A 20,842-nucleotide genomic window follows, 5' to 3' on the forward strand; every position below is an offset into this window, starting at 1 on the left:
CTGGGTGAGGGGCTGATGGCTGTTTGCAGGCTGGCCACGTCCCCCAGCCACCCAAGCTCCCAATGGAGGCTGGCTGGAAGCAGGTATCTGGGATTTATTTGGCTTCTATAATTGAAACTTTGTTGCCTTGAGTGGAGGCCACAGCCGGCCAGGGCAGGCGGGAAGCTTGGCTTCCTCCATCGCTGGGGCAACCAAGCCTCCTGCTTGCTCCAGCTCCATGGCTGCCGGCCGCCATCTTGGTTGGGTTAATTTGCATATAGTCGCTCTGATTGGCTGGTGGGCTGGCTTGGGACATAGTGGAGGTGTGGTCAATTTGCATGTTTCTCTTTTATTAGATTAGATGATTTCACTATATGTAACATTGATTGGATCTCATTTAGACTGCTGTGAAGAGGTTAAGGTACCATATTTTAAAAGATATATTAATACATTGGAATGATTCTAATAGTTATCCAAGTCATATAAGAGTGGCTGAAACCAGGCTATCTTATAGGTTAAACATTTATATTCCCATTATACTGAGCCTTCAAGGAAACAGCATCACCCCTCAATAAATTTAGAACAGCATTAAAAACTTGATATTATATTATCCACAAAGTAATGAATCTGAAGCTGTCTTTACAAGAAAATAAAAATAATTTCTGAATATATTTTGAATTAATGTTCTAAATGTAAACACTGCTGATATAAATATCAATACATTAGGTTAATTTTTATTCACATTTATATTATCCCTTTGCGGTCCAATTTTATTTTTGGAATTCAAACAGTCTAGTCCAAATTAATTGACGGGATTGAATGTTGAACCAGTTTGCAGTGTCGACCTCAGCCTCGATGTTGGACCTGCTCCTAGTGCCTGGTCTGTCGACTGAAAAGGGTTAAGATGAAATTGTTCTCTCTATATAATTCATCATGTTAAAGTTAGTAAAGAAACAATAGGTGGGACAAAAGGGTAACTTTTCCAGGGTGTACTAGTAAAGAACACTAACATTTTACCTTGTGCACATAGGTGGAACTCCATTGATAGGAAAAAAAATAGTACATCTTACAAGCCTTTCACCTTTTTTGCTCTGCTCTGAGCATAGCATCAGCAGGATGCCATAATTACCTCAATTCTTCTTGTAGGATTTGGTGTTCTTTTTCCCCCTAAATATAAGTACACAATTTATAGCCTTGGCTCTAAGCTTAACTTTATTAATATTTTTTATTTGACTATGTTCAATTCATCAATTCCTGCATAGTCTTTACATTAAGATATATTGCTTGCTTGTTTAGAGAGCTATAGTATAACCCCCAAAATATATATTTTATGTACGTATAGCATATTTGATATATAATTTCATTGGTGACATCTATATTCCTCAAAATGCTATAAAAATAATTATGTGGGTTTTTTTCTTCCCAAAGGATGTTTCAAAGCCACAGAAATTGTATCCCTGGGAATTAAAATAAAATAAATCCCTAAATACAACAAATGTGTTTCAGAATGAAAAGAAATGTTGGTGGAATAAGCATACATTTTAAATAAGTATTAAGTCATGGCAGGATTTCATTTTGGAATTATCCATCTTGTAACAACACCATTGCGAGGAAATCTTCAAATAGCAAAAGTTCAAATCCAGTTTTGGTACTGTTATATTAGATCACAGGAATTAATGGGGAGTGCATAAATATCTGATATTTTTGCTATAGTTGCCATATATCTCCTATATGTTTTTAAAAAAATAGTCAATACAAAACACATATATTTTTATTTCCTCCAGCCTATAGAATTTATGAATATATTAGAGAGGGATGTCAAAATTACTGTTGGTCTTAGCTAATTGCAAAAATCCTACCTTACAACTTAGTGGATATATGAATAAGGGCATCAGTAATGAAGACTGCCAGTCATTGTAATTGTCCATAGCATGCTCAAGCTTTTATGCTGCATTTAGCTCTTCAGGTGTCCTATGATAAAGTTGGTAGTTTCTTGCTCTCAAGATATAGTTAATTGCATATTCATTTAATCTTCTATCTATATTTTAATATAATGTCCATAAATTAAATTAGGATATTTTAATTACTTGTTTTATGTCTGTTTCCTCACACATTCTTATCATCATGAGAAGCTGTGAGCTATTCTTAGTTAGATAAATTGTCTATGAAGGTCCTTAGGCACATATTAATTCCTCGACAACTAAATGAAATATTTATTTATTTTTTAAAATATATTTTACTGATTTTAGAGAAAGGAAGGGAGAGGGATAGAGAGATAGAAGCATCAATGAGAGAGAAACATCAGCCAGCTTCCTGCACACCCCCTATTGGGGATCTAAGGTACATGCCCTTGACCAGAATCAAACCCATGACCCTTCAGTCCATGGGCCAGCACTCTATCCACTGAGCCAAACTGGTTAGGGCTGAAATACTATTTAAAATAAGCATGAAGGTCAACAGTGATAATATCTTTACATAGTTCTAAAGTTTTGTCAAATGCTGAAACTTGGTACTCATGTTAATAGTAATATTCATTTAATATTTACTGAGCATTTGACACATGCTGAGCATGAGCTAAGAGCTTTGATTGTCTTAAATGCTGTTTATTGCTTTCTATTCATTCCTGCATAAAAGTATTCCTCACTTAAATGATGTGGGGTGCTTCCAGGGAGCATCCCAAACCACACATTCTCAAGTTCCTTCATTCAAGTTATTTAAAATTTTCTCTGAACAGGCCATGTTCTTCATATACCTCTGGGTTATATTATATATTGGCTGCAGTGTTTAAAGTATCTTTATTTCTCCGCTTAAAAAACCCTGACACATTTTTAATACCCAGATCAAATCACCCCCTTTATGAATGCATTCATGACTTCCTTGTCACTTTCTCAAGCAGAATAAGTCACAATTCTTTCTGTGACTCCGTATCGCATTATACACATCTTCTTAGTAGTGCCTGTTATTGACATGTGAATCTGCAGTTGTAAGAAGAATATATTATTTATCTTTTTGTGCCAAATAGCTGCCAAGGAGTCTGACACATAACAGATATTCTATAAAGTCTTGCAGATTCTTAACAATATACTTTTGTAATAAGAAAGGGGATATAATATGAAACAACATTAAATATATTAAATGATGATTTGATAAGCAATATTTGTTGATATTATGTTTATCAGGAATCATTATATAATTTTCATTTTGTTTTATTCAATATTCATAAATAAGTCACCTCACAGAGCTAAAATAAAAAATAATTTATTCCTAATCATCTGGAAAACAGAACTATAGTTATCATTATGTATATATTCCACATAATCCCCAGATCAAAGAACATCTGAAAGACCAATGATAAAAATACATATGTATATAAATATTAAATAGAGCAAGAGTGCCTACATGTCAAAACCTAGATATAACTGGGTAAGAATCCCTAGTTTGGATTTTAATGCTCAGAACTTTTCTGATAGTTTACAATGAAGTGACCCAATTTCCACTTTACAAAATCCTAAAGCTTTATTCATTTTTAAATGTTCATTCTTTAAAATTTACAAAATGGAAATTACGTCATAAACCTTACTAACCTGCAAAGAATATTATCATCATATTGGCTTATGTCAGTAGAATCCATCTGAGGACCAGCTGAAAGAAATTTATGGCTACTTTAAAAAAGACCTAAAGTAGGTTTTTCTACTAATACCTTATGCTATTATCTTCAGAGGCTTAAAAATGTATATTCAAAACTATGATATTAGAGACCTATAAATACTGTATGGTTATAATATATACCTCAAGATATGCTTACTTGCCAATTAGTTGTCTCTAATGTTGGCATCTATATACATGCATTTCAAAGAGAGGTGGGGCAAGCGAAAATGAGAGAGAGAGAGAGAGAAAAGCTGAATGATAATATTAAATTTCAACTGGCAATAGGGAGTTGGACCATAATGTACCATAACAGAAGTCTCACTTGAGAAGCCATTTATCCAGTGGCATTAAAAACATTCACATAGTGATGAATATTACCAATATACACACAGTAATCCTGTTGCATTTATTAAAAATAATTTTCTTATAACTCAAAAGTGTTCCTCTGAGCTGAGTGTTCAGGAGTCAGGAGTGTCATGGATGAAGACAAGGAGCACAGTTGCTGTAATCCTCAGCAAAAGCACAGTGAAGCTGAAACCTTTTGCCATTACTATAGTTTTTATTTTTAGTAAAGTTTTTTTTTTAAATATAGCTTTTTTGAAGTAAAGTTGACATGTAAGATTGTAAGCATCCGTTTTACAATACTGTACCTTTTCATCCAAGGCCTTGTGGTGCTCAAACAAAGATTTCAGTGCCTTGAGAACCTCAACTTCACTGGAAACTCCCGAGGGGGACTGATTCACATAGTGATGAATATTACCAATATACACACAGTAATCCTGTTGCATTTATTAAAAATAATTTTCTTATAACTCAAAGGTGTTCCTCTGAGCTGAGTGTTCAGGAGTCAGGAGTCTCATGGATGAAGACAAGGAGCACAGTTGCTGTAATCTTCAGCAAAAGCACAGTGAAGCTGAAATCTTTTGCCATTACCATAGTTTTTATTTTTAGTAAAGTTTTTTTTTTTAAAATATAGCTTTTTTGAAGTAAAGTTGACATGTAAGATTGTAAGCATCCGTTTTACAATACTGTACCTTTTCATCCAAGGCCTTGTGGTGCTCAAACAAAGATTTCAGTGCCTTGAGAACCTCAACTTCACTGGAAACTCCCGAGGGGGACTGGGCTTGCCGTTTTACCACCGTCATTCTTAGTGACCTTTCGTGTCGTGACACAAGGCACTCCAAATGCTCCAGTAACAGCTGTTGAGTTTAACAGAAAATAGAATTATCTTATAGATTTGAATCATTAATTCTTAAAAATGGCTTCCTTAAAATATTGTAGGTTTACATAATATCTAATGATAACCTCAGATTATAATACAGGTAAGTGGCAAAAAGTGCAAACCTGTGTCCAAACCAGGCTTCATAAAATACATTAAAACTAAATAGCATTGCAAGAGGGCATAGAGGGGATAAAGGTGATGGGGGAAGTCAACTAAATTGCAGTTCTATTATATGAAAAATTACTGAATTTAAAAATATAATGTAAATTGTATACATTCTTTTGGAAAATTTAACCATTTGAGTATGGATTCAGTAGAACACAATGTAATATGTGTGACCCAATATGAAAATTATTAGAGAACATTGCACAATGCATGATGGTTTTGTTAATAATGTTTAAAGTCAAAATTAATTCCATTTATATTTGGTTATTTACATTTTTTTTATTTGAAGGAAATGTACATAATAATCACATGGCTTTAAATGTGATTGTAATGATAATCACATGTTGTATAGTGATTACAGTAATAATCACAATTACAGTTGCTATAGTAATTATTAGTGATAATCGCTAATAATTTTATGTACAATTAATTCTTAAATTATATCATAAAAATGTATGCAGTCAAATGGAATAGAGTAACTGAAATTAGCAATAGTCATTTTGGAAAAAAAGGTTAAAGGACGTAATTTTATTTTAAATCATTTTTTATTTTTTAATTACAATTCACATGTTATATATATATTAATTTCAGGTATAAATACTTTTTAAACTGAGTAGTCTAGAACCTTCATTTACCCAGAGTGGCCACTGGAGCCATGATAGAAGCCCAGGATAGATAGAAGTCCAGTGGTTTCAGTATGTTACAGACTCTATGCTTTGACTTTTTCCAGACAAAGTTTGTTTTTAAATGTTTCATGACTTAGAATATCACCTTTATTTTATTTTATGAGGGAGTTCTGCCACTAAAAGCAAAGATACATGAGAAGAAAAATTTTAAAAAAAACTACTGGGTTATCAGTTATTAAAATGTTGCTATTGAAGAATAACACATGACCAGTTGGTTTTGTAGGAGAGCTTTTCAGGAGGATGATGGAAGCGTAGGCTAACAAATGGTGTCTGTACAAAATAAAGCAGAAGTTATTCAAACAAGAGAAAAAACCAAATAGAAGATACTGGGGTGGAAATAAAAAAAACACAATTTAGTTTTTTCCCCAAGATTTTTTCCTAAAGCTTACACAGTAATGAAAATTTTTGATTTTCATAATGTCATTGCTAGATTCAATGTCACATATTAGTATCATATTTCTTAACGTTTATTAAGTTAATAAGTTCTCTACACTTACTGTTTCTAATTATGGGTCAGTGTCAGAAAACTTTTCCATGCCACTGGCATAAAGAAACCTGAGATTCTAAACATATACAAATCAGTAGGTAGAGGTCATGTTTAAGGGTCAAAATAATTGTAATAGAAATTCTGTATGAAGATTACACAAATATTGATATTTCAAGGAGTTTTCATTTTATTTATCAACTTCTGATTATATTCATGATATTCTACTCCTGAATTCTATAGATACATGCCAGAATTCATTAAATCTAATCAGTTTCAGGTAGGCTATATAGCATTTTATGCACTTAACCCTGCCTATTTCTCCAACATCATCTGCTGTTAGTCTTTCCCTGGCAAAGCATGCTCTAACCACATATGCCTACTTTTGTACCCTCAATATGCCGAGCCTTTGCATATGTTGAAATTTCTGCCTGGAATACTCTTCCTTTGGCTCTTCATGTGACCAGCTCTTTCTCATTCTTTAGTCTTAGTTTAAACATCGCCCTCTCAAAGAAACACTTGCTTGATACTCTATGTAAGGTAGGTCTCTCCTCTTCCCAGCCTCCATAATCCTCTATTTGAATCTCTTGCTTATTTTCTCACAACATATCATGCTGTGTTATTTCTCATGAACAGTTTCACTAAATTTTATTCAGTTTCCTCATTAAAATATAGACTCCACAAGGGTAGGTACTATGTTTATCTTGATTTAAATGATCTGGGTATTTGAATATTGGCTTAGTTCCTGACATCTATAGATACACAATAAGTATTTGTTGAGTGGATACATGTCGGTAATACTGTTGTTTAGAATTTTAATATGGAAAAGGGGCTGATAAAAGGTAGACTGTACTGTAGACTTGACAGTTGTGGTTTCCCCAAATCTTATGAACAAACCCTCCATATTTAATAGTTCCCCACATTCCGAATGCTATTGTCTCAGTAACATAGGATCCAAGTAACATTTCTCAGTCATGGCTACCACTAGGTGGCAGATATGTGACTTTAGAGTCAGCTCATCAGAGCCACATGCACAGGATGGATTCTGAGGGGTGAGAAGAGGAAACGTGATGGGCGGGGCATCTGTTTTGCTGGCACAGGTAGCAGCAGAGGGTGCATGTTACTGGGACGGGGGAGGGGGGGGGTGTGAGGAAAATTTACAAGACTAAGAAATGTGGTCCTAGAAATTGTGCCTGGAAGCTCAGTTTAGAGATTTTTATATACCTTAATTAATGTTTTCTTGATTAAAACAGCTAAGCTGTACTCTTATGTGCAACTAGGAACTCTCATCTATATAATAATAAAACCAAATATATTTTTATTATTATAAAACAGACTCCTTAAGAGCTTAAATTAACTTATCCTGAATACTCTTCAATACCTAGGAAAATATTCTACATAACATATGCTTAGTACTTGACGATTTAAATTAATGATAAATGTAAATTATCTAGCATGGATAATGTGCCTACACATATTCTAATGTAGGGTGTATCTATGGCTTTTAAGCTTACAAATTAAAATAAATTAAAAATAAAAAGAACTAATATAAGATAACACTAAATATCTGCTAATTGTACCTTTTCTGGAAGCCACACTTTAGTATAATATTTAATAAAGCTTGCAGAGGTATACTAAAAAAAAAATTCAGGAACTATATGAATGGCCATTAATCCTATGTTGGAATTCACTTTAAATGACCACAGCATATATAGATATACAAAGAAACATGTCATATATGCATGCACACATATGGCACCATTGGATATTTTTTAACTAAATTTCTAAAACTATACATCTTTATATTAATACCTGAATCTGACATAACATTGTGCACAATTATTTACAATCACAAGTGGCACTGACGTAGAAAGCACCCATATATGCATACACATGTATCTTCACCTGCTTTTCACTGCTCGGGTCTTCTTTTTCCTCAATTGGATTGTATTTTATAATCATTGAGGAAATGTCTTTGGAGGAAGTTTATGAACTTGTGTAGAAAGGTTTGTCATTAATGGGAAGCTTTTCTTTGGTAGTGGCAAGTTTCTGTATTTGAGCATTTATATAATCCCTTTAGATAAAAATAAGAGGGCATAGTAAGAATTGATTTAAATTAGGTCTTTAATTTGAATCAAGGACAATTAGGTCTTAGTTTTAGTTTATGACCCATGAGATGAGATTTCAGCTTTGTTATTTCTGACTTTTGAAATCAAAGCTTTCTTTTCAAAGTTATGCAATCGTTACAACCATCCTTTGAGATCGTCAGCCACACAAAAACAGTTGAAACAGTTCCAAAACAACAACAAAAATTATGTACTCTGAGCCCAGCTGGCGTGGCTCAGTGGTTGAGCGTCGACCTATGAACCAGGAGGTCAAGGCTCGATTCTCGATTAGGGCACATGCCCAGGCTGCAGGCTGGATCCCCAGTGTGGGGTGTGCAGGAGGCAGCCGATCAATGATTCTCTCTCTTCATTGATGTTTCTATATCTCTCTCTCCCTCTCCCTTCCTCTCTGAAATCAATAAAAACATATTAAAAAATTCTCCACTCTGATATTAAGAGATAGTAACTATATCAACATTTTTGGTTTTCCTTTATCTCTTCATTAATTCAGATAATTCTGAAGAAAAAGCCATGTAAATTTTAGTAATCAAATTGAATAAGTTGAAATAACATCAGGAATAAGTTATTTTCTCTAAGTATAACTTTGTCTAAGTGTGATCAGAGTTTTAAGAATGACAAGTTTTGTTTAATCACCTTTTTCTATATTTTATTAGTGTGGAAATATTAAACAATAAAGCTTGTTTAATAGTTCCTGTAAATACTTGCTATAATATTTGTACAATCAAGTATAACATTAGAATGCTTTTATTTGGATGTCCTCAATTTAATTACTTGAGGCAGTTAGATTTTCATTCACTCATATTTCGGGGCAGGGGACCAATTGTTTCTGTAGTGACAACGTGATACATAGCCACAACTTTCAGCTTGGACATCACAATAAATACCTAGTACATTATTTTCCACACAATTGAGGCAAAAATAAATTATTGAACAGATTAGAAATGAATTACAAAAAAAAAGAGAACTCTGCTCTTCCTTAAACACAATTTTGTCATAGCACATGTGATTTGTGAATTACATAGGAATATGATTTCTTAGATACATCACCTGTGGTTAAGCTGAGCAATGGATTCCCTGGGTGTGTCACTTATCAGTCATGTGACCTGATGCAAGTTACTTATTATGTTAGTTTTCCCATCAGTCAAGTGGGGAAAGTGGGAGTGCCACAAGGATAAAGTGGGTTAAACATGTGAAACCCTTAGAAAAACATTTTGTACTTAATTAATTTAGCTATTATATTATCATTTTTATTACTTGATATATTAAATAAACTTTATTCATTCAACTCCATTGAAAACTTCCATTTTCTATTTCAAAGAAGGTATAATTAATCCAAATATCAAACAGGAGGGCCCTTCTGATCTATTTTTTTTATGATACTCAAAATTAACACAAATACCTCTATCCATTTATGAGTTCTCTTTGTGATTGTCTTTTTTTTGTGTTATTTCAACCCATATGTTAACTACTCAAGATAAAAGGACAAGTTTATGAGAACTGTGGAAATTAAAACATGCAAATCTACTTTAAACTTTCTCACAATCTAACACCAATCAAAAATTTTTGCAGGTGTGAGAAGAAAATACTAGCTTGTTACTTTCTCTAAATGACCAATAAGTAGGTGTTTATAGCAAGGGGAAAACACAATATGTAGAAGAAAAATGATTATATAAAATCTATAAAACTGTTATATTTAGCAACATTTAGTAGGGCATTATGGAGGAAGAGACAGGTATGGCTAGTTTTTAGCCCTTTATATTTTTTGTGTGGTGGAGAAGGTCAGAGGTGATTATGTAACTTAGGTAGTTGTCATATAATCAATACTTTGCACAAGGAAGACTTCATAAATTCATTTTCCTTTGACATAATCAACAAAAAAATCCTCCATATAACTGATTTTAAGGAAAGTAGAGAAATGTTTTCTAGGTGGAGGACAGGTGAAAAAAGTAAAGGGGATTAAGAAGTACAAACCACCAATTATAAAAATAGTCACAGGGCTGTAGGGAATCTATAGTAACAAAAGAGCAATATGCTAATTAGACCGGACAGCCAAATGACCTTCTGGATGTCCTTCTGGACAAAGCCGCAGTGGCAGAGGCCAAGGCAGAGGCGGTTAGGGGTGATGAGGCAGGCAGTGGAGCAGTTAGTGGGCTATCATGCCAGTAGGGGAGCAGTTAGGAGGCAATCAGGCTGGCAGGAGAACAGTTATTAGGGGCATATAGGTAGGCAGAAGTGATTAGGGTTGATAGGGCAGGCAGGCAGGCAGAGAGGTTAGGGGTGATCAGGCAGGCAGGTGAGGAGTTAGGAGCCAGCGGTTCCAGGTTGTGAGAGGGATGTCCGACTGCCAGTTAGGATTGGGCCTAAACTGGCAGTCAGACATCCTTGAGGAGTCCTGCATTGGAGAGGGTGCAGGCCAGGCTGAGGGACCTCCCCCTCTCCCGTGCATGAATTTCATGCACCAGGCTTCTAGTATAGTCAATAATACTGTAATAACTATGAATGGTGGCAGATGAGTACTAGACAGATTTCGGTGATGACTTCATAAGGTACATATATGTCTAATTACCAATTTGTACACCTGAAAGTAATATAGTATTGTATATCAAAAATAATTTTAAATGAATTTTAAAAGAAAGGAATGAAAAACATTCTCCAGGTTTATCCATGTTTTCAAAGTAACATTATTCATGTTTAAAATCAATGGCTTCAATTTCTACTGTCCTAATGAAACTTAATACTTGTATTTTGCTCACATTGACTCCTGAATAGGTATTGCAAATATAGCTTGCCTTAGTTCTTTTATTACCCAAGCTCCTTTGCAGGTACAATAGTCAAAGATACTTTGGACCTCTTGGGGTATAATATGGTGAAAACTGTGTGGATGATGTCCCCAAATCTCCCAGTTCTCTGAAATTAGTCACAATTAAGGAGAACGGACATACTCTATATGGTAGCGATTAATTCTTAGGCAATGTCTCATATAAGCTGTAGTAAATCTAGGCGTTTTTTCATGGATTTAAATTGAATAATTGTGCTGAAGGCCTTATGGCTAAGGGTACATGCTCTGGAGTTATTCTGCCTTAGTTTTTAAATCCCTTATGTGCTATTTATCACTGCATGACTTCTGGCAAGTTATCTGCCCTTTTCTGAGCTCAGCTGACTCATCTGCAAAATGGAGATAATTATAACATCTCCCACATAGGGCTGTGGAAAGGGGTAACAGGGATGTGGAAAGAAAGGCTACATGAAGCAGAAATAGATACACAACCAATAAGAGAGTTTCTGTGCATTTTAAATATGAGAAATAGTTGAAAGCTACCTGGAGGTTTGCATCTCCCACCATTTTCAGGTTCCGGCTCCTACTTTTACATTGGCATATTGTGCTACATCAGGGAATGTAGCCAAAAGTGTTAAAATAGAGAGCAGTGAAACCGGGCAGAATAAAGCTCATGGCAGAAATAAACTTTAAATTTGGGTGGGGAAAAAATACAGTGTAACTCAAAAGTCAAGGGTGGGGCAATATATAGAGGGAGAAAAAAAAATTAATCGGACCCCTAAATAACATGATCTAAACTTCTCATTTTGTCCTATTTGGAGCACCATGAGACTGGCTCATCAAAGTCACAATAAAAACCAGTTCCTGTGTGCACACGCATAAAACAAGCCCCTGATGAATAAGGAGATAAACTGAATCTGATGATATAACCATTGTTCATGTAGCGGTATCTCTCATTAGCGCACTAGCTCACTGTTGATGAAGCTATAATTTTTATATTACTCTCTAAGACCAAGCATAAAATGAACAAGTACATTAACTATAACTTGTTTTCTCAGCATTAATCTGTTAGAACTCTAACATTTAAAATATTTTTCACCTACTTTATATAAAGTTGAACTACACACAAAAGTATTTTTTCTCTACGTTCATTAGTAGAATAGCTGCTTTCATTTCTGGGCATTATGGTAATTTATATATTTTATTAAATTTAGTGACTTCATAGCTAGAAAAGACGGCATCTTCAATCACATTTTGAACTTGAATGTTAAATGTCATGAGATTGAAACAATATGTGGGTTTTCAAGAGGAGAATATAGTATATTCCATCAGTTTCCTAAACTCAGAAATCAGGAATGAAAGTCTCCATGACAATCTTCTAAAACAGAAAAAGCAGGTCTCTTTTAACTTGGGGATTTCTGTTCCAGTGGTTTTGCATTTTAAAACTTTTAAAATTTTTTTATAAATAAATATTTTGCTGGGTGAGGTAAGGCCAATGCCACAACAGTCCCTCATATTACCTCATAATCGAAACTCACGCTCCCCCCTCAAACCTCTCCCCTGTGCCTATCTCCGGCCTCTGCGGTATTGGTCGCCCACTCCAGTACAACACTTTGAAAGTTTGAAATTCTGTATTGAAACCCAGCCTTTCTTTTTAAAATTGAAAAAAGAGAAAAGGACAGGGGAAAAGGACATTTTCTAAGGCAACATAGTAATTTAGTACCCGAAACTCTAATTTAGGTTTCCTGTCTTCCTGTTTTGAGTTTTGTAGTATATTGTCCTTTACTATAAGTAACCGACTGTAAGTGATGTCTGCTTAAAGTCTTCCTGAAGTTTTTAAATATTTATTTTTGATGCCCATATAAGAGATAAGGCACTGAATTATATATGGAATCAATTTCAAGCAGAGGCAGTTTTACACTTACTCTTGTGTTATTTCTTTCAGCTTTAAGTTCAGAAATTTCTTCTTCCTTTTCTAGAAGTTGTTCCCTACATGCATTTAATTCTTTTGTCAGTGCAGCAAATTCCTGAAAAGGGAATAAAACATATTTGAAGACACATTTCAGATTAAGGAAAAACAACATTCCAACATAAATTAAAAAAATCAAAATCTAATCTTTTGAATGTAAAGAATGAAAAAAATGACGCAAATGACTGGCTATATACATATATTGCTGTTATTAAATTAACTTGATTCCAACATTCAAAAAATTTGAATTCATTATATTTAACATATACATTTTATTATAGCATGCTGCTTAGATGAGTGGATAAAATATATTTCAAAATGTATCAGATATATTGTATTGAACTTAACATTAGTATGATTATATATATATATATATGTAAAAACAAAGAAATATGCTAATTAACCAGGACACCGTAATGGGTTGACCGGATAGGAGGTGGTTGCTCCCGCAGTGTTGGGGGCGGAACAGCAGGGGCCTCCGCGCGCCTGGGCTGGGAGAGGGCATGATCAACAGTGGCTGTGGCTGCTTCAAGGGCCAGAGAGGGAGTGGGTGGCACCACACAATTTCGAATCGCACGCTGGGCTCTTAGTGTATTAATAATATAGAAATTTAAATTTGGCTAATTTTGTTAACCCCTCAAAAAATCTTACACTTTTATTCCTATAGAGAGCAATGTTGTGACTGTACATACCAGATCATCAAAGAACACACAACAAAAATACTACCACCCACACCAACCAAAAAAATCCTACTAAATGTGCTATTTAGAGATTAAAAAGTTAATTTACCCATTAACAAGATGAAGAAAGAGAATGTACCTCTTACAAAATAAGTGGACATAAGACTTGATAACATTATCAAAGAGTCTCTTACTAATTTATGCATAGCCTTCCTTCTTAATTGTAAACTCCATATGAAATGGGACTTTGTCTGACTTCACCACTACACTCCCAACATCTACAACATAGTGGGTGCTCAATTGATATTTATTTTCAGTAAATAAACGTGGGTCACGTTATGAAATATTGAAAGTTTTAGAGTATTGCTCTGTGCAACAAATGACACTTCAGTGGCTTCCTTCCCCCGAATGCAATCAGACAGTACAGGGTGGGGCAAAAGTAGGTTTAGATTTAGAGTCATGAGTACAGTAGAGGAAACATAGAGTTCATTCTTGTACTATTACTTATTGATTATTGTATTATTTTTCATACAAACAACTGTGTATAATATGGACAATTTTACTACTAAGCAGAGTTTAGACACTGTAAAAATTACTTTAAAAGAAGATCAAGAAATCGAATTTGCCTATTCTGCTACTCTTATAAGCAGACATTATTTTAAAACATTTTTTAAAAGTAATAAACAGATCTATATATATTTAATAATTTAGAGTGAGTCTTAGTAACAAAATTGGTGCTTGTCAAATATTTAAGTATTTGGGGAAACTTAGCTGCAGACTGAGAAGGCACTGTCAGAGATTTTTAAAAAATGGGGGAAATATGTTTGGTTAATGTAACCTCCACAAAGGCAAATTTAGTATAAAGTAAACGAATGTGATGATTATGCAAAGCTGGGAAAGGTTGAGGGTTTATATTTTTGCTTGCGTCAAACCACTTATTTTGCTGAATTTTTCTGAGTGGCTTCATCCCAAGTGAGCACTTCAAAGCCATCAGAATAGAAGGAGAGCTTAAAATCAAGATGAAAGGGTCCCTTGCTCCATTTGGGCTGGCATTACATATAAGGGTTTTCTCCCCTAATTCCTGCCTGCTTAAATGCTATTGATATTCTCTGATATGTTATTTAACTGGAGAATGGAAATAAACAAGTAGAAAACAATAAAAATTTGCATAAAAATGAAGCCTTTGTATAAACTGCATACTTTGATGGAGAAAAGAAGAAAGAGACAAAGGTTCTGTATTGTGTATTATTAACATACTAGAGGCCTGTTGCATGAAGAGATTCGTGCAATGGGCCTTCCTTTCCCCTGGCTGCTGGCACCGGTGTGCCTCCGGCACCCGGGGCCCAAGCCCTGGAAACGTCAAGCTTCACTGCTCCGCCGGCCCCAGAGCCGTGAGGCCTCGCTGCTCCACTGGCCCCAGGCCATCAGGCTTTGCTCCACTGCTTGGAGCCTATGTGTCGCTCCACTGGCCCAGGGCCGTCAGGCTTTGCTCCACTGCTTGGAGCCTATGTATGCAAATTAACCAGCACCTTTGCTGGAGGTTAATTTGCATATCGTGCTGATTAGCCAATGGGAGGCGTAGCAAAGGTATGGTCAATTACCATGTTTGTCTATTATTAGATAGGATAGTCATTTAGCCCTTGCATGGTTTGGCTCAGTGGATAGATGGCCCAGGGCCGTCAGGCTTTGCTCCACTGCTTGGAGCCTATGTATGCAAATTAACCAGCACCTTTGCTGGAGGTTAATTTGCATATCGTGCTGATTAGCCAATGGGAGGCGTAGCAAAGGTATGGTCAATTACCATGTTTGTCTATTATTAGATAGGATAGTCATTTAGCCCTTGCATGGTTTGGCTCAGTGGATAGAGTGTCAGCCCTAGGACTGAAGGGTCCTGGGTTTGATTCCAGTCAAGGGCATGTACCTCAGTTGCAAGCTTGATCCCTGGCAACTGATCAAAGTGTCTCTTTCACATTGATATTTCTCTGTCTCGCCCCCTCCCTTCCACTCTCTCTAAAAATCAATGAAAAAATATCCCCAGGAGAGGATTAACAATAACAAAAAAGATACAAACATATAGTCACTTAAATGTAACCCTATGCTCATGAATATTATAATAAAACAGAAATCAAATATGTGTACTTAACATAGCCATTTTAAGAAACATATATTTGGGTTGATCTTTCTGGAGATTTAGCTTGTTATATACAGAAAGATAAAAAACCAAAAGGAATTGAATATTTCCAGGTAGTGAAATAATACATGATTTTTTTGGCTTCTTCCAATGTATTTCTATTATCAAACCCTCTGCAATGTAGAAATATGCTTTTATGTGTAGAGAATAAGAGAAAAATATAACTCTGCAAGTGCATTTGGGTATTCAAAATTGAGTGATGATGTGTCAAGGTAGATTCATCAATTGTAAGAAATGTACCACGACATGACATTTACTCAAGATGCTATTGGTGACAGATGACTTTGCATTTTTTATTTATTATCATGGCACTAATTATGAGCAAGCTATTTAGTGACTCCATGTATTAAAATTAGACTTACACTTATTGACTTCTTGAATATTTCAGGCACTACTTTCACATTCATTATCTCATCTTGCTCTCTAATAACCAGTGAGGGAGTCTCATTCCTATTTTATGGTGGAGGAAACTCGATTACTAAGAATTAAATCCAAGTTCACAAAGCAAGCCATAGAGAGTGAGTTAGGCCATGAACTTGGTTCCCCAGACTGTGTGTCTAGTATTTTTCCACTATACCATTTTAACTTTAGTTGTTCATCAGGTTTATATGATTCAGATCTAGGTTGCACTTAGCAATACTCTTTTTTCTTATCTGAAGAATTGGATAACCATTACTTACAATTACCAATAATCCTTCTTAATTAGTTCAAAGGGAGGGTGGGGAACTAGGAGACTCAAGGCAAGGTATTCCTTCCAGGCAGAGGAACAAGTATTAGACAACATATTCTGCATATCTAGGACTGCTGTAGATGCGAATACTTCACATGGAGTTAATTATCAAATGATTTTACACTTTTCTTCTGATTTTTTCTCTACCTACTTTTCCATCCATACTCAATAATTGAGTTTTATATAATCTTTTATGAAATAATATCAGAAAATATAATTAACATGGATTGATATGCCAGGTACTCTGCCAAGCAATTTATATTGATTATCTGATTCATCCTATTAAAACCCTGAAAAATACAATATCTCACTAAACAAAACTATATATTCTATCATATAATCCAGCAATCTCACACCTTGGTATTTAACCCAAAGAGTTGAGAATTATCTACACAAAAACCTGCACATGGGTGTTTATAGCAGCTTTATTCATAATTGCTAAAACTTGTAAGTAACCAAGTTGCCCTTCAGTAGGTGAATAGATAAATAAATGGTGCTATGTCCAAACAATGGAATATTATAAAGTGCTAAAAATGAAATGAGCTATCAAGCCAGGCAAGAAACATGGAGGAACATTAAATGCATATTACTAAGTGAAAACAACAACAACAATATGATAAAGGCTACATTCTGTATGATTCCAACTATATACCATTCTGAAAAAAAATCAAAACTATAGATATAGTAAAAAGATTAATTGTTGCCAGGTGCTGTGAGGGTGGGTGGATAAACAGACCAAGTACAGATACCTTTTAGGACAGTAGAATACTCTGTATGATAGCATGACAGATATATATCATTATACATTTTTCAAACATGTAGAATGTACCATAATGTAGAGTGAACCATAATGTAAACTATGGACTTTGGGTGATGCTGTGTCAATGTAAGTTCATCAATTACATACAAGAAATGTACCACTCTGATGGGGGATATTTTTAATGAGGGAGGCTATGCATGTGTGGTTACAGGAGGTATATGAGAAAGCTCTGTACCTGTCCCTCAATTTTGTTGTGAACCTAAAACTGCTCTAAGAGTATAAAGTTTCTTTTTCTAAATCTCAATGAGGCATAGAGAAGTTAAGACATTTCCCCAAAGTTAGACACTTAGTCAATGGTATAGCTGGACTTTGAACCTAAACAATCTATTTCATTCTGAATGATGACAATAAGTTGTCCTTTTTCTTCCTGACAATGAGCTTTCTCCTTCTAATTTGTCCTTCTTTCAGTCTTTGTAAAAATTATATTTTTTTCAAGATCACATAACTTTTCAGAGCGTCCTAGTTTCAAATACATTAAATTTAAACAGATTTTAACTTTTAAATCATCTAAAACATGGCCCTTTTATAATTAATTAGCTTTATTTCTCACTGAACAATAAAAATTATCATTTTGAGTAGGGGTCACTTTATATACATGCAAATAAAACATAACAGACAATAATGTCATTGTGGAGAATATGGTATAATATTTCAGATATAGACAAAAACAATTTAGCATTTTGAATGAATTACATCATCTCTTCTCTATTTTGAATGTAAGGATATTGAAGCTTAGCACAGGTGGATAAATCACTCACAGTCACATAGTTAAAAAGAATCCACTGATTTCAAAATTTGTTAATTTCTGCAACACTGCCTCCTTCTGACTGAAAATGAAAAATTATCAAATTCCTCAACTGTACAAATTATACAAATTTATCATCCCGCTAACTATCCATCCATACAATATTTAATGAGCACCTGCTACCTACCAGAGCCTTGTTAAGTGCTGAAGATATAGAGTTAACCGAGACATAGTTGTCACACTTGATCCCAAAGATCTTTCATAATTCACATTTGAGGCACATCAGGGATTTCCATCACTAACAAGCACTCAAAACTCATCACCAAAGTACCACACACAAGGAACATTATATGCTTACAAATTCCGTTGTTGTACAGGTGACACTGACCCTTTCAAACCTCTTTCTTAAAAGGTGTATCTTCTACATCTATCAGAGGTTTTTCTTTCCTGTTTGTATTTCCACCTTTTGAACTTCTCTCTCTTGTTTTCATACTACTTCCTATACCTGGAATACTCTCACCCATCCTGTCTGCCTAATTTATTCTTAAAGCATCAGCTTTCCTTATTAATGCTCTATAATCCCTTGTTCAAAATCTATCAGTGCACTTACTGTATTGTTTTTATATTAATTGAATTATGTGTCCATCTCCTCCAAGTCAGCAGTACATTCCTTTAAGGCAAGGTTGTTATGTTGTTTATTTTCATATCCTCAAGACTTCATATAGTTCCTGACAAACTGCATACACTTAATGTAGCTTTGTTGTAACAATAAATGAATGATTCATTTTCCCAAAACTTTAATACCAAAACAATTTTAAAAGGTATAATTAAGAAGCTATTTATTCTTTTGAGTGAGATTTTTAAATTTGCTCAATACATAACATGTATATTTATTTTATTTTGTAGCTTTTGTTTTTTTCTATTTCTGAAATATTATACCATATTCTACACAATGACATTATTGTCTGTTATATTTTATTTGCATGTATATAAAGTGACATTATGGCTCCCAATACTTGCATTCAGACTTAGCATTTATTTATTGATATAGTATATTGGTCTTATTCATTTTCAAAGTGAAAATACATAGTTAACCCATATGTTACCTCTCTGGCCTTTTTTTTCTCAAAATATAATGTATAGAACAGTATTTCCACAAGAGTCCCAGAAAAAAAATCCATAAGCGATAGGATTTGGAAAATAATGTATGCTAACTTTTGCTCTTGTAAATGTACCATAAGTACCAGAATATAAGAGATTCTAAGGAAAGTTGGTTTTATGTTCAAGAACTGGGAATATCCGGGAGAGGAGAGCCAATATGGCAATGTAGGTAAATGCAGTACTCGCCTCCTCCCACAACCACATCAAAATTACAACAAAACCACAGAACTACCATCATTCAGAACCACCCAAAATCTAACTGAATGGAATCCTTACAACTAAATAATTAAAGAAGCCACATTGAGACTGGTAGGAGGGGCAGAGGTGATGAACAGGCTGGTCTGACACCTATGTGTGGCGTGTTTTTAATTGGGAAAGATATCTTGGCAGTGGAGGTCCCCATGGGGAACGAGGGGTCCCAGCCTCGCACCAGACCCCTTAGCCCAGGGTACCAGTGCCAGGAGGAGAAGTTCCCATAACTTTGGGCTATAAAAAATAGCAGAGTTGCCTGGCTGATTTGACTCAGGAATTAAGTGTTGACCTATGACCCAGGGTTGATTCTTGGTCAGGGCACATGCCCAGGTTGTGGGCTCGATCCCAGTGGGGGTCATGTAGGAGGCAGCCTACATGTCTCATCATTGATGCTTCTATCTCTATCCCCCTCCACTTTCCTCTCTGAAATCAATAAAAATATATTTAAAAAATAGCAGACTTGGTGGCTGAGTGCCACTGATGGTTGTTGGAATCCCAGATACTCTTAAAGTGCCCAAACACGGACTTATTCAGACTCATTCCCTCTGAGCTCCAGCACTGGGGCAGCAGCTTGAAAGGATTCAGGGACATACAGGGAGGGACTAAATTATCTGGCATCAGAGCATAAGCTGGGCGGGGGGCAGCTTTCTCTTGGACAGGTGTCCACCCATATGACTTTCAGCTGATTTCTCAACGGAAACTTTGTAGGCCAGAGGCGAGCTGCAAGAAATAATCAAAGTGATGAAACGCAAGGACCTACAACAAAGATGACTCTACCCAGAAAAGCTATCATTTAGAATTGAAGGTCAGATAAAGAACTTCACAGACAAGAAAAAGCTAAAGGAGTTCATCACCACCAAACCATGAAATGTTGAAGGGTCTTCTTTAAGAAGAAGAAGAAGAAAAAGAAAATGCAATATATATATATACATGTATATATAATATGAACAACAAAATGGCAATAAATACATATCTCTCAACAATTAAGTCTAAAATAAATAAGGAATATAATGAACAAAATAAACTGATGAATAAAATAGAACCAGAGGCATGTAAACATGGAACAGACTGACGAATCTCAGAGGGAAGTGGGGAGGGGGGTGGGAAGAGATTAATCAAAAAACATATATGCATACCTGCATTACCTATGGACATAGATAATAAATAGGGTGGTGAAGGCCTGAGGCGGGGTGGGAACTGAGTGGAGG

The 20,842-nt window shown here is 35.0% G+C and overlaps 1 protein-coding gene across 1 annotated transcript in view; it reads right to left on the bottom strand.

The window, feature by feature from the left end:
- Positions 1–20,842, bottom strand: part of PPFIA2 (protein tyrosine phosphatase, receptor type, f polypeptide (PTPRF), interacting protein (liprin), alpha 2) — a 485,860-nt gene that overhangs the window by 169,864 nt on the left and 295,154 nt on the right. Inside the window, exons 5-6 of the mRNA XM_014531636.1 lie at positions 13,012–13,113; positions 4,662–4,826 (exon numbers count right to left, since the gene is read on the bottom strand). Of these exons, the coding sequence (XP_014387122.1) occupies positions 4,662–4,826; positions 13,012–13,113 (267 nt within the window). The remainder of the gene's footprint in view (positions 1–4,661; positions 4,827–13,011; positions 13,114–20,842) is intronic.

The sequence above is a fragment of the Myotis brandtii genome, unplaced genomic scaffold (genome assembly GCF_000412655.1).
Source record: "Myotis brandtii unplaced genomic scaffold, ASM41265v1 scaffold82, whole genome shotgun sequence".
NCBI lineage: Eukaryota > Metazoa > Chordata > Mammalia > Chiroptera > Vespertilionidae > Myotis > Myotis brandtii.